Raw genomic sequence first — 25,337 nt, 5'->3', positions numbered from 1 at the left:
CTCAAGGCTCTATCTATCTATCTATCTATCTATCTATCTATCATCTATCTATCTATCTATTTACTGTCTATCTATCTATCATCTAATTTTCCTATTTATCATCTACTTACCTATTTATCAATTTTCTATCTATCTCTATCATCTACCTATTTATCATCTATCTAATTTTTCTGTATCATCTATGTCTGTCTATCTATCTATCTACCCATCCATCCATCCATCTACCTGTTGAAGTTAGGCCCTGGTTCTTCCTCCCAGCCCCAAGCACGTAGAAATAAGACTCAGACTCAAAATGTACAAATACCTTGGCCATCTAGCTAGGCTCTTCTCTCTCTCTCTTTTTTTTTTTTTTTGGTTTTTTGAGACAGGCTTTCTTTGTGTAGCCCTGGCTGTCCTGCAACTCACTTTGTAGACCAGGCTGGCCTCGAACTCAGAAATCTGCCTGCCTCTGCCTCCCGAGTGCTGGGATTAAAGGCGTGCGCCACCACGCCCGGCTGGCTCTTCTCTGAGTAGTTATAACTTAAAACATCCCGTTTACTCTAGCCTGCATTCTGCCACATGGCTGGTTGCCTGTGCTCAGCTACATTTGTCTTGTTAGTCACATCTTCCTAAGGAATCTCCCGCTTTCTCTCCCAGAATTATTTCTCCTCTCCATGTCCCACCTCCTATTTCTTGCCCAAGCCATAGGCCATAGGCTTTTTAATTGACAGGTGATGCATCCATACAATATACAATATGTTCTCTCTACATCCACCTATCTACCTACCTATCTTCTATCTATCTACCTATATATATTGTTTACCTGTCTGTTTATCATCTGCCCTTCCATTTATTTATATAATCTATCACCTATATGCTTGCCTGTCTACCATCTATTCAACCATCCATATAATCTATCATTCTTTTTACCTATTAACCTATCATCTATCCATTCATCTATATTATCTATCATTTATCCATCCATCTATATAATCTACCACCTGTCTATCATCTATCCATCCATCTATATAGTGTATGTTTGTATCTGCCTATCTATCTATGTACCTATCTATGACAATCTATCAATCATCTCTCTATACCGGGGTGGAACCCAGTGTCTCGCTAACACTACTCAAACACTATTCCACTGAACTTCATGCCCAGTCTCCCACCTCACAAATCATCTTAACCACACCTGTCCCTGTGGGAGCAGGTTTGGCTTCTCTCCATAACCCTGCATCTCCCATGCTGGCTCCCATAACCCTGTGTCTGCAGAAATGTACAAGGGATTGAGAGTAGCTATGTTAACAGCAGCTGTCTCTGAGCCAAGGGAGGCCCCACATCACCTCTATTGATCTGCTTTCTGTTTGGAGTGCTGTTATCCGCTTTGATGAGGGTGACAGAACACCACTTTATAAGATTCCTCAGTGCTCCAGGCCAGAGCCTGCAGACCTTCCACCCCTCCGACGACAACATCCTAGAAGTGTCTACCTCAACATCCCAAGGATTTACCGCTAAAAACCTTATCTGTTCCCAGCACCTGTGGCTGGCAAGGAAGTCAGGGGAAGGGAAGGGAGAATGGGAGAGGGATTTGGCAGTTTTTTAAAGACAAGATGTCACGACTGCAAAGATATTAATGAATGCCAAAACACGTGGCCAGCTCTGTCCAGCGTCTTTGAGCTCCCTTTCTTAGCCCACAACACCCTCTGTGTGCAAAGGACCAGGAGGGGTGGACAGAGATGTTTAACCTCCCTCCCGTCCCAAATGCAGCTAAAGCCATTTTCAGAAAGGTGTGTGGATTTACCAAGAAGTACACTTGTTCTCCAGGAGCCGAGTCATCTGGTAAAAGCCATACCTTCCTTCCTTCCCCCTTGTTGAAGTCCTAAATTCGTTTTCTTTGATGAGGGATGAAGAAGGCATTAATGTTTGGGATTGAATCCACGAGGCTGACCTTTGACCCGGGCAGTGAGCCAGAGATTTGGGTGAGCAGAGGAGAACCTCGTTCTCTTTCTAGAGGGATTGAAAAGCTATGATGTCCCTTTATGGTCCCTTCCTGATGCCTGGGACAGAGAAAGGTAGAGTTAACAAATAACTGAGACCTCATATGAACACCTGGGTCTAGTTATACCTGCAGCTTTAAGAACTTCCATGTGGGCCAGAGAGATTGCTCAACAGCTAACAGTGCTTGAAGCCTTGCTTGATGGCCTGAGATCAATCTCTGTGACCCAAATGGTGGAATGAGAGAACCGAGTCTTGTATGTTGTCTTCTGATCAGTATAAGTACCCCTTACACAAGCACAAGCACACACATTTCACACACACACACAAACCTCACACATACACACTAGACATACCACCATCCCCCCTACACACAGGAAGACACATACACAAACACCACACATAAACACATACACACACCACACACACACTAGACATTCCACCATCTCCCCACATACACAAATATATACACACATCTCACACATACACATACACTAGACATACTACCATCCCCCCCACATACATATGCACAAACCACACACATCACACACACACATATACAAACACATACATACCACACACACAAACACAGCCACTTACACACCACACACACACACCACACATACACACATACCACACACACTAGACATACCACCATCCCCCACATATACACATATATACACACACCATACACACACACTACACATAAATAAACACGCAAGACATACCACCATCCCATACATATACCACATATACACATATCACACATATACACGTAGGGAGACACACAGAGAGAAACAAAGAAAGACTAAATAAATGTAATAAAAAAGAACATGTGTACATGTGTATTTAAGCACATGTGTGTGTTATGGTACATGGGTGGAGGCTGAAGGACAACTGCCAGGAGTTTGTTCTCTTCTCTCACTGTGTAGGTTCCAGGAATTGAACTCAGGTGGTCACAAGCACCTTTACACCTGGAGCCATTTCCCCAGCCACAAGAGATATTCAAACCACTGAAAGACAGCATGGGTGGGTGCTCCAAATGGGAGTTCAGGCCCCATCTTGATTTCTTCTCTCTCCTCTCTTATGACTTCCTGAGTTCAAAGCCAAGGAAGTGGTCCTGAGGCTACAACCTAGCTCCAAGCACCTAGGAGAGAGTACATGTCTATACCTCTTATATCTCCAGAAGAGGAGAAAGAAGAACAACTTTGGCCTTCTGGTTGGGAGCCACAAACCTTTCCCATGAACCTGTCTTGAAGAAGGATGCCATGGCATTTTGGACAAGAACCCAGAGAGAACTGTGTCTGTTTGTGTGATCCATGAATTGCAGGGGCAGCAACTTGGCGATAATCAGAACACATTACAATTTTTATGGAATACAGAAGTGAATGTCCCTGGGTGAGAAGTGGTAAGGATGGGCTCCAGAGGCAGAAAAGGGTTTCCATGGCAATGCCACTGGGATAATTTTATAGCCCAACTGCTGCCATCACCCATTGTAGGTCTGCTCATTTAGGGCAGCCCACCGCCACATCTGAAATCCCCTTTGGCTGCCTTGCTCCTACATGGACAATCTCCGACTTCCTCTTTAGATCAGTCTTCTCAAACATCACTTGTAGCTCTGTTGGGTTGGTATTCTTGCTTCGGCCCCCGTGAAAGAGTCGGCTGGCACAGCCTCTGTAGCTCCTAGCTCTTGGGCAACTTTAGAAAAAGATGAGCTTACAGGCCCCCAAAGACCAGGGGAGCCACCAAACCTTCACTATCAGTTGTACACTATTAGTCTCACCCTCAATTTGTGGGGCTCCAAGTGAAAGTGTGGAGGTCCCAACACATATGGGCACATGGCTGCTGCACAGGCTAACAGAAGCACCCTGACCTTGACTCTCAGCTGCCACAGCAACCCAATATGATGAGTTCTAATGGAGACGCAGCCTTCTTAGAGTTATCTATGAGACACAGCGAGATAGAAAACATCACCTCCTGTATGAGCTCAGTTGCTCTGCAAACATCCATGTCCCCGGTTCCTCTCTTTTCCTAAGCCAGGCTCATGGAATGGAACACAGCTGAACACCTGAAGATAACTGTGACTTGGTTCAGAGGACAGTCACTCACAGCCCACAGGAACACCCTCGCTTTCTTGTAATCTCCTCTCTCAAAAGTTTCATCCCTAGACACACTCCATGACAGGAAGTTTAAGGGAGGATACAGGTAGATAAGAATACAGGTGGAGCAGAGCAGAGCCAGGCCCTCTGACATGGGTCTAGGCAAGTGCCCACCTTGCCCAGGTGGAGGGCACCGTGGAAGATAAGCTCTGATCTCTCCTGCTTTTAGAGACTTCTTTTCTCAGCTGATCCATGCAAGCTACGAGCTCCCAAATCCTCCAGGACACAGAACATGGTCCTACCTGCCCGTCACACAAATTCTACAATGAGCTTTGGTCTTTATAAAAAACATAACGTCCTCTTCATGGGTTCCCTATCAAAGCCAAAGGCTTTTTTTTTTTTTCCTGATGTTAATTAGGTATAGGGGAAATTGTGGTTAGCTCTTAGAAAAATCACATCTCTTGCTCAATGAATCATTTTCAGAACTAAAGAAAAAGAAATTCAGCCTGTGACTTGAGTATGAAAGCAGAAAACAGTCTTTTTTTTTTCTTTTTTTTTTTTTTAAAGTGGAAATTTTTTTCTAGATTGTTCAGAGTCAAGAGTTCACAGTTTGTTTCCAGGGTGCCTTGAACAAAGCTTAATATTTTTCCTCCCCTGGGGAGGGAGGGAGGGGTGGAGAGAGTGCAGATTGTGACTCTTCGCTGATACAAAACATTAGGAAGGAGTTGATTTCCTTAGAGGCTCTGGGTGAGCCCGACACGGGTGTTCAGATCCTCTCTGGGCTTTGTCAGTCTGCCCCGGTCTCTTACATACCTCAGAGTCACATCTCAATTCACCTCTCTTCACAGGAACGAGACATTGCTGAGCGTGGCATCCAGACAGCAGCCAACCTGTGTTCCCAGGGTCCAGTGCTAGGGTCTCAAATCCAGTCTCAACAGGACAAGGAAGGATGGGGAAGGGGGTTCTTCACCATAGAAGTTAGCAGTGAGACCAGAACCTTAACTTTCCCATGATCAGATTTAGTAGTGTGTGACCTGGGGAAGGGTTTTGGGTCCACCAAATTAAGAAGTCTCAATGGTGTTTTAAGCCAGGCATCATCTCCAGTTGCCAGAGGAAGGAGTGAGGCTATGAATGGCTTTTCCCACTGTCACTCATAAGTACCTGACCTAGCCAAGCTTTATTCTCAAATGTATACTGTCATGATTTTTAGAACAGTTTGATCGCCCAAGAAGAAAGAGACTCGGTTGTCACTTCTGCAGTCCCTGCTGTCATCCACATTAAGTGATGATTACTTCCTGTCCTAGCTAGCTTCAGCTGTCAACTTGACATAGCCTAGAGTCACTTGAGAAGAGTGTCTCAGTTGAGGGATTGTCCAGGTCAGATTGGCCTGTGTGTATGTCTGGGGCGGGGGTGGGGGGGGTGTTGGGGAAGGGATTGTCTTGATTGACTCAAGAGGGCCTGGCCCACTGTGGGCAGCACCATTCCCTGGGCAGGTGGTCATGCGCTATTACGAAAGCCAGCAGACAGAGTCTTCCACTGTTACTGCTTTACTTCCTTGACTGTGAGTGAGTTCCTTGGTCAGCAAGCAGGCTTGCCTTCAAGTTCCTGCCCCAACTTGTCTTAATGATGGACTATATAATTTGAGTGTGGAAGAAGAGAATCAACTTTGTAAGGTCACCCCCAAGCATCAACCCTACTGGACTTTTGAGTGTTTAGATTAAAGGTATGTATTACACCCAGCTTACATTCGAGTTTTTGTATGAGCTCCTGGTCCCTGTTCTTCAGGGTAACTGTACCTAGTTGTGTAAACTGGGCTGGGGTACAAGCCAGGGTTGTCTGTCTGGAATGCCAATAACCAAAAACACTGAGCAAAGTAAATCTCTCTGTCATCCAAAAAGCAGTCATGGTGACCAGTCTCCTACATATTTCTCCATCACTTCTAAGACTTCAGTGACAAGTGACCCACCTCTGGCCAAGTTTGACTCTGAGGCAGGGGGGTTCATTTCCCTAGAGCCTGTCAGTTGTGGCTTCTGCTGCCACTATGTGGTGTCCTCAGGGGCGTGGTCTTTCTGGTTCCCCGATTCCCTGAGTTGCTCACTCCTCTCGCCCTGCTTCTGTCTTACCTCAGAGGCTCTCACTGACCAGATGTAGTCCATGATCCATGCATTTATCACCAGGGAGCTGTTCAGAAAGGCAGAGTCTTTAAGCCTCAGCTCCCCCCGATGCTTCACCCAACTTCCATTGAAGCCACAGGTGGCAGCTGTGCACAGATGGATACAGAGGAGCCAGTGCAAGGGTTTGGCTCTCAATACTTGTGTGTGTGTGACTCCCAAGACAGAGATGTGTTAAGAACAGAGAATGGAGAGTTTGCGCAAAAGGCTGGGTGCAATCTCCTCTTCATGGGGCCTCTGTGTGAGAAGCCTATATGCTGCGGCATACACTTACCGTATCCCGCCTTCTCCATGACGGACGGAACTCCAGAAGCTGTGAACCAAAATGAATTCCTCCCACCCCCAAATTGCTTCTGTCAAGTATTCTGGTGCAGTCGTGAGAGACATAGCTAATGTAGGTAGGAACAAGGATTAGGGTTTGTTCATGCACGTTCGGTAGCAATAGCTGTGGACGGTGGGGACCGTCCCTGCTGGAGTCTCAGGGAGAAGGGAATCATACTAGCAAGTTAATCTGCTAACAGAGTCCTTCTGTGTTCTCTACCTGGCTGAACATTGTCCTACCTCTAGTTTAGGTCCACCCAGAGCCTCAGTCTGTGACCCTATTTGGAATTTGGGGCAATGTAGATATACTTAGCGAATATGATTAAACCTGTTGGATTAAGGGAAGCCCTAGACCCATGGAATCTCATGTCTCATGTTATCATTGCTTTGCTATGTCTGGACACACCCACTGTACCCCTACATCCTCATCATTGGTGCAGTGACCCCTTCTCTCCACAGCTGAAGGGAATCGCAGCCAGCCACAGTGTCCCCACAGTTTCCAGAGCCTTCCAGAACATTCAAAGGTCAGCAGAACTGGTAGAAGGTAAATCTTGACCCTCAGCTTAACCTGGACTTAAAAAAAAATCAGTGAAATTTCACAGTCAGGTAATTTCCTTCTTCTTAGTGATTTTTTTTTGGACAGGGGAAGATTAAAAGGCTTTTTGGCTAAAACATTTTGGTTGGTAGAAAATAAATTGGAAAAAAAATGCCATAAAGTGTCTTACTCTCTGAAACGTAATCTACACAAAAGCACAATGGTACTGGGAGAAATTGGCCTCTGTCTCTGTCTTCTTCAAGTCTCGCTTGACGCAGATTTGCCAGTTAGGCTGTCTGCCTGTAAGCAGAATTCGGCTGTCAGAGCCTCAAGTTCCCCAGGTTTGCTTAGGTTTTCGCTGTCTGGAAGTAACTAATAAGCCTCTTATAGCAAACCCATTGGAAGCTCAGTGTAGCATCTTCAAACTCAACACAGGATGGCTGAAGCCAAATGGCTGGGCACTGTGCAAGCTGGGGCAAATGTGCCTGCTTTACAAGCTGATCTGTGGGTGCCATCTGGCCTCTGCTCTCTTACAGCATGGTCTTCCAAGGTTGCACAGGGAGGGAAAAATGGGTAGTGTGTGTGACCCAGCTGTTTCTACTGTACACAGGAGACTTATCTTTGTATTGTATTTATTTATGTCCAGCGTGTCCTGGCCATAGCCCTTTCTATTGGTCTTCACACCCAGATTTCCCGCTGCATTTTATGTAGAGTGGTCCCTATCTCAGATGCACCTAGAGGCTCAAGTTAAATGGTGTTCCCCTGAGTGGCCTTCGTTGATCTTCTTGATGGGCTCTCAGCCTCATTAAAACTTCACTGAGTTTTAATAATAAATAATAAAATTTATAAATATAAATTATAAATATTATATAACTATTTAAATATAAAATAGAAATATATTTAAAATAATACATAATAAAAGGTATTTATTTTATTTACCTATGTGTACACTGTAGCTGTCTTCAGATCTCATTACAGATGGTTGTGAGGCACCATGTGGTTGCTAGGAATTGAACTCAGGACCTCTGGAAGAGCAGTCAGTGTTCCTAACAGCTGAGCCATCTCTCCAGCTCCTCCTTAATATATATATATTTTAACATTAATTCTCAAATCCTTTGAAAATTTCAGACACGTATACACCTATCTTGATCACATTCACCCCTCACTCTCCACTTCAACTCTTCCCAGGATCGCCCATAATATCTCCTCTCTAACTCCATGCCTTCTGTCTGTTTAACCCATGGGGTCAATTAGTGCTCCTCATATGCTCATGGGTGTGCGGTCATTCACTGGGACACGGGGAACCTACCAGTGGCCGTAGTCCTAAAGAAAAGTGACCTCCCCCTACCCCACCCCCACCCCACCCCCCGAAGCACTCAACTGTCACCAGCTCCTCAGCTAGGGCCATGGCCCCAGGAACCCCTTCCCCTCCATGCTGGGTTTTTAACTGGTTTGATCTGGTGCAGGTGACCAGAGCTGCTGTGTGCCCATGTGCAACAGTCACATTGTGTCCAGAGGATAGCATCTCTCAGTGTCCTCCCGTTCTCTGTTTTTTTTTTTTATATTCTTTCTGCCTGCTCTTCCTGGGTGTTCCCTGAGCCTTGGGGGAGGGGCTGCTAGAAATATCCCGCCTATGGCTAAGCACTCATAATCTCTCATTCTCACCACTTTGAGCAGAGCTGTGCCTCTCAGCCTTAACCAGCATGCACTGCAGTCAGAAGCTTCTCTTTGCAAGGCTAGGAGCAGAATAAATCAAAGGGTGCAGACATAGCCGTATAGAAGGGAGTTTGATAACATGAACATTTAGAAAATTGTCATCCGTAGGTCCCCCCGTAGGACTTATGCCTTCCCAAGCCATGGGTTTTGACTATGTGACAGATGTGAATTACCTCCTGGGGAGCAGGCTTCAATCCAGTCAAGTGAGTGTTTAATAACCCCATTATACCATCTTATCACTATTGTACCAGTGGTTCATCTTGCCTTGCAGGTCAGTATTATAGCAGCCAAAGATAAGACATTCGATGACCTTTCTCCCTCAGCAGCCTGCCTAGCACCTTCTGATGCTATGAAAACATGGTATGTTGGTGTATGTTCGTAATTCCAGGCTTGGGTGTGTGCACGTGTACGGTAGGAGGATTGGGACAAGTTTGATGTCAGTCTGGGCTACATATTGAGTTCCAGTCTAGCCTGGACCACAGATCAGACTTGGTCTCACAAAGAGTGTCTCGATTAAGCAATGTTTATGGGCGCCTTTAAATTTTAAAAATAAGCAGAGGCTCTTGTTTATAACAATTAGCTTTGAGAATTCAAACGCACACAAAATTATGGGCAGAATTGAAGATGAAAAAGACACCCTCTTCTGATAAGGTGAGTTACTCGTTTCTCTTTCTGAAAGGAGAGGGGAGGTTTTTGCGGTCTCTTTTTATCCCTTTGGCTTTTCTTTGCCTCTCAAATGCCATGTAAGTGGACCTGAATTTCTTTTCTATAGCTCCAAATTCCATTTTTAGCCCAAGATAATGTATGTAAAGCTTGCATTCACATGGTAATTAAGACCATCCTCTTTGGATACTGGATCTTACTTGTCACATTCTAGCTATGACCTTAAAGAGGTTGCAGTGAGTTGGACTCCTTGTCAGCAATAGGGTTCACACTGCTGTTCTGGGTCCATAACTGGACAAGGCTTAACCCAGGCCCTGGCATAGAAGAAAACTCCATTGAACAGTCTCATTATTTCTGTAGTGAATACTGGTGTTAATAGAGATACGAAGGTCTCCATGTGAACTTGAGAAGTATTCTATTCCTTTATTTTGACCGTCATTGTGTGTGTGTGCCCATGTGTGCGTGCATGTGTGTGTGTGTGTGTGTGTGTGTGTTGAGGCCTGAAAACAACACTGAGTGTTGTTCTTCAGGAGCTGTCCACGTCTTCTTTTGAGACTGAATCTCTCCCTGGCCTCCAATTTGCCCTCATGCCTGGCTTTTGTCTGCAGGGGTAGAGTTGGAAGAGACAAATGCTGGTCCTCATGCTTGCCTGGCAAGTTCTCTTAAGTAACTGAGTTATCACCCCAGCCCATCTCATTTCTGAAAGGCCATGAAGCCTATCAAGGAGTAAGGGGTGACACTGGAGTAGCTGTGTGGCTCTCACCTGCCTACAGTTCCCCACTTCTGGCTTTCATTGACCGCCTCCTAGTCCCTCTCATTATCTCACCCTTTGTAAGCAAAGATACAGCTAGTCAGCTGGTGCTAAGTAGATTGTTGGTCCAGCAACAATGGGACAAGGTACTCCTGTTGGATTTTATGACGAGAACTGAATAAAAAAAAAAAAAAAAAACCACGTTAGCTTCTATAGGCTCCCATCTGCATAGAGAGAGATGTTTGAAAAATGAGCTGACACACAGGTCCTTGGAATAACCAGTGATGATTGTGATGATCGGTGTTCACTCTAAGAGGGAGTCTGGGCAGAGCTGGTGCTCAGAGAGGCGGCTGTGAAACCTTGAGGGCAGATCTGATTGAGGGGCTGGCAACAGAAACCCTTACTATCTAAGTGAGACCATATTTGAGTCTTAAATTTGCATTATAAGAGGTGTTTAAATATGGTGAAAGATCTCAATGAGTGAAATAACTGAGAAAGGTTGATCTCTTTGTATTTTCATGAGTGTGCGCTTGTTTGTATGTATGTGGAGTCTCTGGGATGATGTCAGGAATTGTTCTCCCTTACTCTTTCACCTTATTCAAAGAGGCAGGGTCTCTCAATCAAACCCAGAGCTCACTGATATGGTATGTCTCCATAGCCAGCTTGCTCTAATGAATTATGTGTCTCTGTCCACCACCCAGCATTTATACGGGCTCTGGGGATCTGAACTCTGATCCTTAGGCTTGGACTGCAAGTGTTTTAGCCACTGAGCTATCTTCTAGAACATCTTGACTGACAGTTGACACTGACTTCACAAATAACCTCACAGTGGTTCCTGGAATATGGATAGTCATTGGTGAGTATTGGTGACCTATCAGTCTAAGTCACCTAGGGGATAAATCTCTGGGCGTGTCTGTGAGAGAGTTTCTAGACTGGGTTAACTGAAGAGGGAAGACCCACCTAAATGTGGGCAGCACCGTCCCACATGCTGAGGTCCTAGACTGAATAAAAAGAAGACAGTGAGCTTATCATCAGCATCCACCTCTCTCTGTTTCCTGACTGTGGATGGGACCAGCTGCCTCACACTGACCCTAAGCTGCCCCACTGTGACCCCGAGTGACTATGTGATCAAACTTGTCCATCATCAGAATAACTCCGGATCAGCCCAGAGTTGAAGTGTGGGGAGGGGCAAGTGTATTGTTTCTTCTTTAAAATGTGAGCTCTTCTGCAGGCCCATGCCTGTCAGGATCGGAAGACAGGAAGTAGATAAAGAACGTCCCACGAGACACTGACTTTGGAAGCATGGCAAGCGTTTTAATGACAACTGCCACCACAGGTATAAATAAATAGCTTTTTTTTTTTTTAATCTATTGTAAATGCTACAAATATATGTGTCAAAGGTCCAACCAAGGTCACTAGGCTTCTGAGACCTTTTCTCAGCTACTGATTTTAGTAATAGAAAAAACAAAAACAAAAAAAAGCCAAACAATGGCCGTCCCCTGGTCTCTCTGTGAATGCTGCTCTGCTGAGGGGTCACAGTGCCCGACATCCTCTCCCTCAGCTGATGAATGGAGAGTGCCAGGCTCCGGACATCCTAGTTCATTTGATTCCCTCCTACTTTTCGAGTAAACACTCTGTTTTGAATGGATATGATACTACATTGTGCTGTTAACACAGCCATACTGTTCAAAGCTGCAGTTTGATTGACAATCTAACATAGATTTCTATTTTTAAAAAAATCATTTTGAGTTCATGCTGGTTCGCCTTGCCCAATAATAAGATCAGATAACTCCAGCCTGCCCCGCCCCCACGTGTCTTTTCTGTTTGTTCAGTACAGGGTCGGCTGTATCTTGTGGTAGACATGGCCCATCTGCCTGACCCTGCACACCTCGAGTTTATGGATTTCACTCACAGCTCTTCACATAGAGGCATCCCTATGCCCACACTGCCGGAGACACCCACTGAGTCTCTGTCTCCATAGGGAGTGGCCAGGTGTCACAGGCTGCACTCTGTTCTCTTGGCCATACCCTATTCAGACAGCTGTGAACATTATTCCACTCATTGGCCTGACCCGGCTGATGACAGATTGCGGGGTGCACTCTCCCCATGCGGGGAACTGCACACTTGCTATATTGTTAAAACAAAACAAAACAAAAAAACCAAAAAATTACAAACAAGTCAGAAAATATTAACAAAGCAAGAGATGTATAATATGAAGACAGGTTAATGTTGCAACGTAAAGACTGGATTAGTTGATGATCTTCTTAAAAAGAGGGGGGAAAAAGCTATCTAATGAATAGAAATATAATTTACATTTCATTTAGGAAAATGTACCACTTGGTCCTCAGAAATAAACATGACATTGAACCTAATGAAGGCTTAGGACCTTAGAAAGAAACATGGAAGCAAAAAGAGATAATGGGATCCAATGTAAAATTCTCATTCTTCCTAAGAGGTGACCATTGTTCAGATGTGCCTCTCCTTGGGCAGAAGGCTAACAGACCTGGACTGTCCTCAGAAACATAAAGACTGAATTAAAATGGAGGCCTTCTTTTAGCAAGCCTTATTTTTACATTTTGTTCCTTTATTAGAAATATAAACCGACAGTCATTTGTGTGTTTTTTTTATTTGTCTTTTTATATATATTTTTTAACAAATATTTTTGGTAGCTTGTCTGCAGTGTCGTTTGATTCATAAAATAACTCTCTCATGTCTGAGCAGTTCTCTTTCGGATCCACTCTGCCTCGCTGCCGAGTCAGAGACTCAAACTTCTGGAAACCTACCAACCTTTGCTGCTAAAAAAAAAAAAAAAAAACTGCTTTAGTATAAAAACATCCCTTCCCAGCTTCTAACCTGCTACCTGGTATTCTGTGGGCCCCAGATTTCCTCACTCAGTTCACTGAGAGCTCCTTCCATTCAGCTACTCTGCTGAGGGAGGTCGGGAAGGAGGCTACTGTCCCAAGTTGGCGAGGAGGCCAGAGCGCTACACACTGTCTTGGAATTTCTCCAGGTAGGTTCTGAGTTCCTTGGGTGCGCCCACATCCAGGTCTTGACAAACCCACTTGATATCATCTTCCCCACTGAGGATGGAGTTCACCGTGGGGCAGCTTTCCTCAGGTGGGATGGTGAATGTGGCAAACTTGACCTTCTTCATCTTGGAGGTGGGTGAGTTTGCAGGCTCCTGCCTGGGCTCCCTGGTCTGCCGTCCCCCGGAGCCTGGTGGCCTGTGGACCTGGCTCTGCGTGGGCTTTTGGGAGCCACCATTGAGAAGTAAGTGGTTGTTCTCCTCACAGCCCCCCAGCCCTCGGTCTATGATGGTCGTGTGCTCGTCCTGGGGTGGGGACAGGTCCCCAATGTTCTCCAAGAGCTCCGCCTCATTGCCCAGCCAGACCCAGTCATGAGAGTGGGTCATGGATGCCTGGCCTTCCAGAGGCACCTGTTTGTGCCTGTACTTGAAGGCAAAGGTGGCGCAGTTAATGAGAAAGACAAGGATGGCCAGGCAGAAGACACCTAGGAGGGCATACATCCCAATCTCTAGGTCACTCAGGCCATGGGCTGTCTGCATGAGCCCATTCTCCTCCAGTGTGCCCCCAGTCTTGGCCTTGGGGAGGTCCACATGGGCCGGGAAATTGGTGAAGTCAATGGGTATGCTGTGTAGCCTAGCCCCATCCCGCCTGCCACTCTTCCCCACGTTGTTATCCAGCAGGGACTTGGTAGTGGTGGTAGCACTCAGCACTCCTTCTTCACGGTCCCCAGGAAAGTTGCCATGGTATAGTTCATCCTGGCCTGGGCGTTCCAGGTCCTGAATCTTCTGTCGACGGTCACTGGCGTGGTTCTTGATCTCCTCCTCATCCTTTCCTCCAGTCTGGCTGGAGTCGGCATCATCCCATCCAAACTTGACCCCCACATGGCCAATGCCAACAGCCAGCACACTCTTGCGCTTGGATTTCTGACAGGCTTCGGCAATGGACATATCGACCCGGAGCAGTGGGCCCTGGCCTTCTCCTTCAGCTACCATGGTGGGCCACCAAGGCGAGAGGGGTTGGGGGATGGACACAACAGCCTCATCCAAAGAGATGGCAGTCAAGGAGAAGTCCTTGGAGTCGTAGATATCCAGGGGTGTCACTGAGCCATCACTGAACTGGAGCCATGTGCTGATTATAGCTTCCTGCAGCGAGAGAGACCATGAGAATCACTTGGGAGGTGCCTTATCTCCAGGATAAACACCACCAAAGTAACAGGAAGGGTGACATGAAGTCCTGATCTAGTTCCAACATACTGGGGAAGTAAATAGGCTTTCCATCAGTCAGAGAGATACCATGACACAGCTCCAGCATAAGCCATTTTCAGGAGTTCATCTAGCTGGCAAGATCATCTATCCAGTCCTGGATCAGCTTTTTGTTATTTGCCAATCACTTATTCCTGGGCTCATAGGCATTAGTGGGTTTGTAGAGGTAGAAAGCAGAGGCAGGAAATGATGTCAGAGCCAAAGGCCTGAAACTGGAAACTATAGGCTGGGAATGTGTAGTAATTGGTAATGAGCTTGCCTACAGTACATGAAGCCCTGGGTTTGACTAGGAGTGACCAGCACTGCATAGACTAGGAGTGGTGGTGGACGTCTTTTTCTTTGGCACTTGGGAGAGAGTTGAGGCAGGAATATCAGGAACTCAAGGTCATCCTGCCATCTCAAAAGATATATATATATATATATATATATATATATATATATATATATATATATATAGAGAGAGAGAGAGAGAGAGAGAGAAGGTTTCTTGTCTGTCATGTGATGGCTAATCTTTGTTGTCAACTTGACTACATCCAGAATCAACTGAAACCTTTCTTGCTGCAAACCCTTGGAGGGATTTTCATAATCAAATTATTTAAAGCAGGAATCTCAGCTCCAAACCCGGGCCACACCTCCAGTGGTAGCACAGGTAAGAGGAGATGAGCACAGAGGAAAGAAGCTTTGCTTTTTGCCTGCTTGCTCTCACTCTTGCTGGCAAGTTCCTCTATCCTGTTGCTGCAGCTGGTATTAAACTCAAAGTCTCCAGGACTGCAACATGGCCTGAAGACCAACAGATCTCTGGGAATCATCCAGAACTCCTGAGTCAGATTGAGGCTGCTGAGACATCCAAGCTCACACACTGAACAATACCCAGGTTCTCCACCTTTCCATCATGAGACGGCCATTGTTGAACTACCTGGACCGCAACCAGTAAGTCATGCTAATAGATCTCCTTTCAATGTAGGGATTCATCCTTTCAGTTCTGTTCCTCTAGCGAACCCTAACTCAGGGCCCTTCCCCACCCTATGCTTTCCCAGGGTCTTATAGATACATTTTGCTTTGTGGAGGAAACAGAGAAGCAAGAATATCTTTCCTTTGTATGACCCTGATGCACATGGCACACTCTTTGCATGACTGTCAGGTAGACAGCAGTGACACTTGGTGAACTCAGCTCAGCTGTATCAGACTAAGAAAGCTCAGGTGAGGGAGTGGGGGGGGAATGGGGGGACTTTTGGGATAGCATTGGAAATGTAAGTGAAGAAAATACCTAATTAGAAAAAAAAAAAAAAAAGAAGCTCAGGTGAGTGTCAGGGACCGAGTCATTAAAAAGACTTGCAATCATTCAGTCAATGACCAAACAGCCACACCCAGGGCTTCATGTCCCATTGTAGAGAACAGAGAAGGGAGTTTAAAAGTTCCTGAACAAGAAATGTCCTGGACCTATCTTCCTAATCCTGCTGTATAACTCAGGGACAATATAGTGTAATGGTGGACCTAGATCCACATAGCCGGGATGCTCCAGGGCATTTCCTGCAGGAGCATTCACTTTCAGCACCATGGACAGACCCACAACCTAGGCATTGCCAGCAAAATCTTGAACTTCTGAGATTCTAAAAGGGGAATTACAGAGCGTGTATGCCTATTAGGCATCCGCTGATATTCAGAGGATGCCTTTCCTGTAAGTTTAACTAGAGTGTCCCTCAGCCATCAGGTTAGCAAGAAGTTAGCAGAGCCCTGCTGTGCTGGAGACCCAGAGGTCAGCCACTGCCAGTCCCCATGGCTGGCTGCACCCAGCAAGGTTATGTTCAGCCTTTTCCTGCAGGCTCACTGCTATGCTCTTCTCTCACTACCAGAGCAGTCTTGATTGTGGGAGCCTTTCTGCTTGCCCATCGGTCACACCCATCTTAGACTCTATTGGTGCAGCAAGAGGGGGTGGGGGTAGAGTATGAGCCTCTCCATGTATGACGGGTGGGGAAATCTATCTCCTATCTGCCACTGGTGGGAATAAGAAACCCCACACTCAGATCTGGTCTGGTGTGGCACTGCCAGTGTGCCGCAGGGAGTGTGCCGCAGGGAAGGCAAGCAGGAAAACAAGACTCGAAACTGGATCATCAAAAGCATCAAATCACATGGAGTTCCTTGGGAGCAGAGAAAAGTAAGGCAACTACTGTTGCACAAGGCTCCCCTGATGAAAACAAAACTCTATCTGTAGGTAGGTGGCAGGGGTCACAAGGGGCGTGTTAAAAATATACATGGGAGGTCTGAGGGATGGCTCAGTAGATAAAAACACGGGCTTTGCAAGCCTGGAGACATGATTTCAATCTCAAAAACCTGTGTCAACGTGAAAGAAGAGAGAACAGACTCCTTACGTTTGTCCTCTAATCTCCACATGTGCACTGTGACACACACACACACACACACACACACACACACACACACACACACACACACACAACTGCTGCTGCTGCTGCTATTACTGCTACTCTTAGTAGAAAGTACAAATCTACTATTAATAAGATGATCAGGCTACTATTGGAGATGTGGGGACAACTGGAAAAGACCGAATTAAAATAAAGGAGGAAAAGAAAGATCACTAAAGAAAGAAAATGGCGAAGAAGAAATTAAAGCAGAAACGACTCAGAGAGCAGAGGCGTGCGGAGACCTTTCAGGGTTTCTAGGAATGGAAAACTGAATGGGGTAATGTTGGCACAGGCCGGCAGTCTTGGGACTTGGGAAGTACAGGCAGGAGGATCAAGAGTTGGGTGCCAGTTTCAGCTATATAGCAGCTAGTTGGAGGCCAGCCTGGGCCACATGAGACCCCCTTCTCAAAGAAAAGAAGGAGAGGGGGTGGGGACAGGTGAGTGAACCACTTGAGATGCTTTATGCAACAGACAAGACGTGTCTGAAGAGAGAGTTGACTCACCAGCCAACACAGCCCATGTGTTTACTCAGAATTGGGAAGAAACAGAAAAAAGAAAAAAAAAAAAGGCAGGTAGGCAGAGATTGATAAAAGAGAGCAAGAATTGTCAATAGTCTGGATATAAGTTTTAGGAGGAATTTGGAATGAGGAAAGCAATATTCTAGAACATTCTAGGGAATGGTGATCCTGAACTCCAACATGAAGGTACAGGCAGAGACTCTGGAATGGTGTTGTGTGGGTGCCTGGATCTGGCTGTACCTGAAGGCATGAATGCCTGCCCACAGGCTGCTCCACTCTGTTTAGGTCATTTGAGGCTGAGCTGCTGCTCTTTGGAGTAGAAGGCCCAGAGTAAAGTTCTGTAAAGAAAGGGGGACTGGCTGCTCTCAATGTTCTCCTCCTCTTTTAAGCACAAGGACCATTTTTATTTGAGTTTGGGAGAAAAATAACAGGGCAAGTACATTGTAAATCTTATCAGCTGCTGGGAGGAGGAGGGCGAGGAAGAGGAAGAAGAGGAGAAGGAGGAGGAAGAGGAGGAGGAGGAGGAGGCGGAGGAGGAGGAGAGTAACCCATAACTTTTGAATTAGGGTTAGCAATGGAGGTCTGCAAGCAGCTATGTGTGGGGAGTGGACTTTCAGAAACAAATGAGAAATCTCAGAGTGGGAGAGGGCTGGGCACACTTAAGAATTTTGTCCAAAGGTGAGAAGAAGGAAAAAAAAGAGTAAAGAAGAATAGTTATTCTTTTGAGTTAGTCTGCACTAATTTGAAATCTCATGATGGTGTGGAACACCTATCCTGCCAGTCAGCAGCTATGAGCTCAGCTTTCCATGATCTTCTATGATCAAGTTTGCATTCACCTTATTCATCTTAGCTCAAAGGCATCCTCTGGCCTGAAGTCAGAAATGCCAAGAAATTAACATACCATTCTGGATACAATAGATAGGTGGGTGTTATACTGATCCCAGCTTCTTTGTCTTCCGAGAGTGGTACATTCCTCATATTTCCCCAGCTGGCATGGTCTCTCCAAGAGCCTCGGTGGGTGAGCATGCCTTCATTGGTAGATGAGCAAGTGACACAGTTGTAGGACCCCCCTACCCTTCCTTGCACTTTGTCTGCTTTGCCTTCTGATAGGCCTTCATCTTTCATATAAGTAAGGGAATCCTTGCGGAGACTCAGCTTGTGGGGAAGCTGATATGGACAGAACATGGCCCCATGCCTTTAGATTCTGTTCTTGGAGCTCCGTCTGTGTTACCCATCACTTCCCCTTCTCACACTTACACCATCCACCAGAATTCCAGGCAACTCATCTCCCCCACCTGTCCTTTTCTACCCAAGCCTAAAAACAAGTGATGCTCATATTCTTCTAGATTTTCAAAGAGGAAGCTATTAATGACACAGGCAGAAGTGTCAGTCTCTAATTTCTTATGGAGGAGATAAAATGCCATATGTTGTGGCTTGCTCATCTTAAATTAATTTTTATTCCCATTCCTGGATGGAGAAGGGAGTTAACATAAACCAAGCCTTTTTCTAAGAACAGTTGGGTTGAAACTTGTGGCTGGCCAGAGCCGTTTCCATCAGTTCTGCCTTGTGACTCAGAGCTGATCCTTCAATTGTCTCATTACAGTGAGGCTGGAAACGGCATCAGGGAATCCAGCAGACGTCTCCCAAGACGACAAATGCCAAGTGACTTCAAATAACACAGAGCCACCAGTGATTTAGACCCTGCTTCTTAGAGAGTCATGCCTGCAAATTGAAGATGCTCTATCCACGGGTCTCCTGCATCTGGGCTAGGTATCCAATTACTGCTGGTTGATGAAGACAGACGGGAAATGCTGGATGTGGATGGTGGCTTTGTCCCACATCCTAGAGCAGTGGTCCTCAACCTTCCTGATGCTGCAACCCTTTAATACAGTTAGTTTCTCATGTTGTGGTGACACCCCCCCCCCAACCATAAAATCGTTTCATTGCTACAATGTAACTATTATGTTGCTACTGTTATGAGCCATAATGTAATCATCTGATATGCAGGATATCTGATATGTGACCCTCCCTACAAAGGGGGTCCTGATCCCCATGTTGAGAACCACTGTCCTTGAAGCTGTGATGCCTCTGTCCACTCTAATCTATGGCTTATTCTTAGCAAAGAGCTTCCAGCTTTTGACTTTTTTTCTCTGTTCCTTTGGCTTTCATCTTTTCTCCTTTTGTGCATATATGGATGTATGTAGGTCAGAGGTTAATACTGGGAGTCTTTCTTAATTACTCTCCACCTTAGATTTTGATACAGGGTCTCACTGCACCTGAAGCTTGCAGGTTCAGATAGGTTCAATGACCAACAAGCCCTTGGATCCTCCTGTCTTCACTTTCTGATAGCTGGGATGAGAAGTGTGTACCATTATGCCTGGCTTTTTATATGGATTCTGGAGATCTGAACTCAGGTGTTCACACTTACATAGCAAGAGCTTTAATGACCAAGCCCCGCCCCCTCATCTTTTATTCTCTCCTTTACAAACCAGAACACACCTTGTCAATTCTTGTCCTCAGGGAAGAAGGGCAGAGGAGCTGGCCCTGTGGACTGGACATGACTAGAATGAACATGCACCCAGTCTGTATTGTTGAGCTTTAGAATCAAAGGCAGCAACTGCCCACTGTGCTAGGCAGACTGGCTTTTCAAAGACAAACTTAATGGGGTTTCCAGGAGTCAGATGCAGGGGCAGGGATGTCCTTCTCATCTGCACCACATGGTGCAGTTGTCTATGGGACAGGGATGGCTTCCTGGGCTACCTAGCAGAGGGCTGGTAATGGAATTACAACCTCCTTTAGGGTCACTGATTCTTGCTGCTGGTGGTAGAAGAGGATGTCAGAGCCTGGGGCAGAGTCTATGTTGTGTGTGAGAGGGGTGAGGAAGTGGGGGAAAGGGGAACTGACAGCCACAAGGACCTGAGAGAGGCACAGGGACAATTATGATAGCTGGCCAAGAGATGGGGACCTCTTTCATCTGCAGTGACGAACTTGCTCCCATCAGCAATACCTCTGGAAATAAAGCCTTCCCTGGATGAGAATTCAGCCTTGTGATACCTTGAGTGCCAGGTCCAGCTGAGTTTCCTCAAAATGGGGATAGTATTGCAGTAAGCTGTTAAGTAGCCATGACTGTTACACAGCAGTAGCTAGCTGATATGCCGCTGTGTGCTGAATACCATCCCAGAGTCCTTCCCGGAGCCCACAGCTGGGAGGAGGTGGCCATGTGGATGTCACACAGCTTGAGTCATGTGTTTGCACCACTAACACAGCCACGTAGAAAGGGGAATAGGGAGCCTGTGTCTGTCAGTGGTGAAACTCTGCATGACATTCTGGTCTTCCCTAGTGTGATGGTTTGTATATTCTTGGGCCAGGGAATGGCATCATTTGGAGGTATGACCTGGTTGGAGTAGGTGTGTCACTGTGGGTGTGGGCTTAAGGTCCTCACCCTAGTTGCCTGGAAGTCAGTCTTCCACTAGCAGCCTTTGGATGAAGATGTAGAACTCTCAGCTCTGCCTGTGCCATGCCTGCCTGGATTCTGCTGTGCTCCCTCTTTGACGATAATGGACTGAACCACTGAACCTGTAAGGCAGACTCAATTAAATGTTGTTTTTTTTTTATAAGACTTGCCTTGGTCATGGTGACTGTTCACAGCAGTAAAACCCTAACTAAGACACCTAGCTAACCTCCCTGGCTTTGCTCTGTCTAGATCCGATGGCCACTGTGTTCTGGCTCAGGAGTATGTCCACTTCCACAGATACTGTTTTGTTCCTGTTGTGGTATGTGAAGGACTGTAGCCTCCACTGCTACCCTGTCAGGTTTAGAGCCTGTTACCTGTCCCAACCATGGCAGGCCAACCTCCTGGTACATCTTGTCTACAGTGGGGTTTAACTATAGCTTTGCTGCAGTCTGCCAACTTCTCCTGGTTGCATGTCACCCACGGGAACCAAGTCTGAAGCTAAGTGCCTGAATGAACAAGGAGCCAGCCCTGTGCGAGTCCTGAGGCCCCCACTGCTTCTTGTCTAACAGTGATGGACAGTGACTGTCCCTCATGGAGGGACTCATGGGGGGAATGGTGACAGAGGCATTCCCCATTGCACATGTAGTTGTTTCTAATTATCAAACGTGAAATGATCCCTCTCTAATGATTGAGGTGCTATGGCTACTCAGGTGGGACTCTCCCAGAGCTCTTTTGCCAGAATCTTCTTCAGTACAGAAGTGTGTAGGACTCCACATTCCCTCCTCCCTTCCTGCCAGCTTCCCAGATTCCATTCACTTGCAGTAGCGTTGGCTGTGAGCCCTTCTATTCACAGCAGAGGGTCAGCTCTGCAAAGCTTTGCTCCCATGGGATGTTATCCTGTAGCCCCTTTCCCTTTTGATATATGGTCAAAAGCAAGTACATGGTGGAGCACACCTTAATAGCGATTCCAGGGCGTAGTGAATGCATAATTGAAGTGGCAGAGGAGGCAGAGATGGACCAGGCTGTGAAGATGACATTAGTGAGAAGAGAGTGGTTGAAAACTAGGGTTGGAAGGGAGCCAAGGCAGTGTTCAGAGGTGAGAGAGCCCGAGGAGCAGATCTCAGACTAGAGGAACCGCAAGGGCAGAATCCCAGAAGAGGAGGGGCTACCAGAAGCATCTAGGAGGTCCAAAGAGCTTGGGGTGGGGAAGTGGGAAGTGGGGTCAGAAAGCAGGCAAGGTTGCACCAGCTGGAGTGTGTAGGCTGGGGATGTACAATGGAGCAGCTGATTTGGTCTGACCAGCACCTTCTCAGCCCTGGAGAGAACACTGAGGTGAAAGAGGAAGGATGCTGTGGAAGTAGGCTGAGGGGTGGAGTGGGAGGGTGCCATCAGCTATCTGTTCCCTGGGAACAGCTGCAGGATGGACGAACCTTCCTTTAAGTCCCAGAGGCTTCTGTGTGACCTGAGCACTTGTAGCTCCTGTAACCCTGAACCTGGTCATATCCCCTTCCCCTCCTTCCCTCGGCCAGGCCCCGCCCCTTCCCAACCCCTACCTTTTTTGGGGCACGCAGCAGCTCCTCTGCCATGGCCACAGCTGAGGTACCCTTGTTGTTCTCTGAGATGGGGTGTAGGGTGACAGACAGCCCAGCCACCACCTGGACAGCTAAGTCTGTCACAGATACTTTGTCATCCAGCACAGTTACTGTCTTCTCGGCCAAGATGGAGTCAGACAGGGGAGACAACACCTGTGGAAGCAGCAGAGCACAGAAGAGCCATCACACCCATTTCTAGGCAATAGGAACCCCTTCTAGCTTCCAAACTCTACCCTAGATAGGCCAGAGGTCCTGAACATAGAATGTAGGGAGGCACGGGCTTCCATCACTGTTAATGGTCCCATACTGAGCCTTTGTTGAGCAGTGGAGACAGCCCTTCCCTGAAATTCTAGTTCTGTTGGTAAATGGAAATAAATGCAAAATCTATTCCATTTTAACAAGGAATGGCCTCTTCTGTTTACAAAACAGGCCATCTGTACAGTGTGCAACAGTTAAAGTAGACTTGATGATCCTGCTGGCTGGATGCATAAAGAGCTATGCATGGACTGACTAAGCATGACACAGCACGAATCAAATTCTAAGGGATCCATGGACTAACAGGAGATATCAGATCTATATCAGTGCCTCCTCCTTCCATCTGCTACCCCACAGCATCTCTGTGGAAGACCACCCTCCTTTATCTTACAAGCTCAGTGTCAGGCAGGAGCTGTGCACACCTGCATGATAGAACATTTACTATGGCATTAGCATCTTCAATGACACTGTAGAGAGTGGTGAAAGCCAGGTGGGACTTGAGGGGTAGAAGAAACCTACCCCTGTCTGTCATCTATCCTGGAACCAACCATTCTATACATGTATTTATTTATTTATTTATTTATTTATTTATTTATTTATTTATTTTTGAGCGATAGGATTCAGAGTTATCAAGAGTTTGGTGACTGCACCAGATAACAGGGTCTAGAAGAAAGATGGGAAATTCAGGCTTCCCCGTTCATAGCAGCAGTACATACAGGACAAAGGCAAGTCTCATATATTGAAGCCAATCTGGAGAACTAAGTGGGAAGCGGGACCAGGGGGAACATGAGTGTATCCCCTGAGAGTGGGCTCTTGGGCTGGAGAGATGGCTCAGAGGTGAAGAGCACTGACTGCTCTTCTATAGGTCCTGAGTTCAAATCCCAGCAACCAACCACATGGTGGCTCACAACCATCTGTAATGGGATCTGATGCTGTCTTCTGGTGTGTCTGAAGAGAGCAACGGTGTACTCATTTACACAAAATAAATAAATAAATAAATAAATAAATAAATAAATAAATCTTTTAAAAAAAAAAGAGAGTGGGCTCTCATGGGTGAGGGAAGACTAGAAATAGAAAGGCTGGTCCAAGCTCCACCCCCATTCCTATGTCACCCTCTGGAGCCATCATAAGGACAACTAGCCACAGGAATCTGCCTCACATCCCCCCAGGATCCCTAGTCCCAGAAGAATGGTATCAGCCAAAGACACAGAACCCCTGAGCCTCTGCTTCTTACCTGGATGGTGGTCATTCCGACTTCCCGCCCAACCAAGACCCTGCTGTCCTGCAGGGTGGCTATGTGTGGGGACTCCAGCTTCATAAAGTCAGCCACCAGGTGGGTGATGTCAAACTGCCAGTCTGGACTGAGAAGGTGGCTCAGCTGGCCCCAGGGCCCAGCACCCTCTGATACAAATTGGGTGAGGACTCGCACTGTGGCATGCTGGAACTGCAGGGTACAACCCCGGCCTCTCTGTTCTTCCTCTTCCTCCTCCTCACTGTCTCGAGTGGGCCTGTGTGGGAGGAAGAGTCCTGGCTCAGTACATAGAGAGAGGAAGCTTAGATGATCACAGGATGGGTGCTAGCCTCAACCTCAGTAGACAGTGCTCAAGATAGGCGCCTTATGCCCACATGGGAGTCTGGGATCTATCTCTGGGCATCGAAGAGGCTTGATTGCATTGCCAGGCAAAGGAAGGACATTTCCTATGCTCATATGGCTCCATAAGCAGTCATTAGCCACGTACAGATCAATTTGTTTGTTAGTTTTTAAGCATGTGTGCATATATGTTTGCATGTGTGCTGGTGTGCCTGGACCCATGTGTGTGCATGCATCTGGGGCCAAATGACAATCTCAGGTGTTATCCTCAGGCATACTTTGTGCTTCCTTTGAGACAAGGTTTCTTATAGGTACATAGCTCATGGATCAGGCTAGGCTGGTTGAGAATTAATCCCCTCTCAATGAATTACAAGTGTGTGTGATCATGCCCAGCAGTTTTGTTCTCGTTTTTTGTTTGTTTGTTTTTCAAGACAGGGTCTCTCTGTGTAGCCCTGGCTGTCCTGGAACTCCCTCTGTAGACCAGGCTGGTCTTGAACTCACAGAGATCCACCTACCTCTGCCTCCCCAGTGCTGGGATTAAAGGCATGTGCCACCATGCTTGGCTGCCCAGCATTTAGTTTTTATATGGAAGTTCTAGGTATGGCTCTCAGGTCTCTTGCTTGCACAGCAAGCACTTTACTGACTGAGTCATTTCCCCAGCATCCAGTTGCTCTTCTTGAAGTATGCTAACTTGTCCCTCAAAAGGAAGGGAGCCTGGGGACTGTCTGGGAAGCACTTGGTGATCTGTAAATAAGGAGGTGGGAAACCGGGAGTCACAGCAGTCCTTGTGAAGCTGAGTCGTGCTCATTCTGGGAAAATAGTTATCCAAGATCCTGTCTGTGACAACCCAGCGTCACACCAGAGAATCATCAGTGGCTTTCTGCAATGGGAAGCCCCTGCTCCAGTGGGAACTGCATCACACTCTCCCAGAAACTGAGATGCCGTCATCACGGAGAATGAAAGTCAAGTCTGCATACTGAACCCCA

At 46.6% G+C, this 25,337-nt stretch overlaps 1 protein-coding gene across 1 annotated transcript in view; it reads right to left on the bottom strand.

Moving 5' to 3' along the window:
* Nucleotides 1-11,652: 11,652 nt before the first annotated feature.
* The window catches only part of Tmem132c (transmembrane protein 132C), a 202,477-nt gene continuing 188,792 nt past the window's right edge, over nt 11,653-25,337 (bottom strand). Inside the window, exons 6-8 of the mRNA XM_029477801.2 lie at nt 23,995-24,268; nt 22,467-22,658; nt 11,653-14,401 (exon numbers count right to left, since the gene is read on the bottom strand). Of these exons, the coding sequence (XP_029333661.2) occupies nt 13,217-14,401; nt 22,467-22,658; nt 23,995-24,268 (1,651 nt within the window). The 3' untranslated portion in view covers nt 11,653-13,216. The remainder of the gene's footprint in view (nt 14,402-22,466; nt 22,659-23,994; nt 24,269-25,337) is intronic.

Source organism: Mus caroli, unplaced genomic scaffold (assembly GCF_978045245.1).
Source record: "Mus caroli unplaced genomic scaffold, Mus_caroli_1 scaffold_4, whole genome shotgun sequence".
Lineage (NCBI taxonomy): Eukaryota > Metazoa > Chordata > Mammalia > Rodentia > Muridae > Mus > Mus caroli.
Note: the sequence above shows the minus strand (reverse complement) of the source record. Positions and strands in the feature narration are given on the sequence as shown.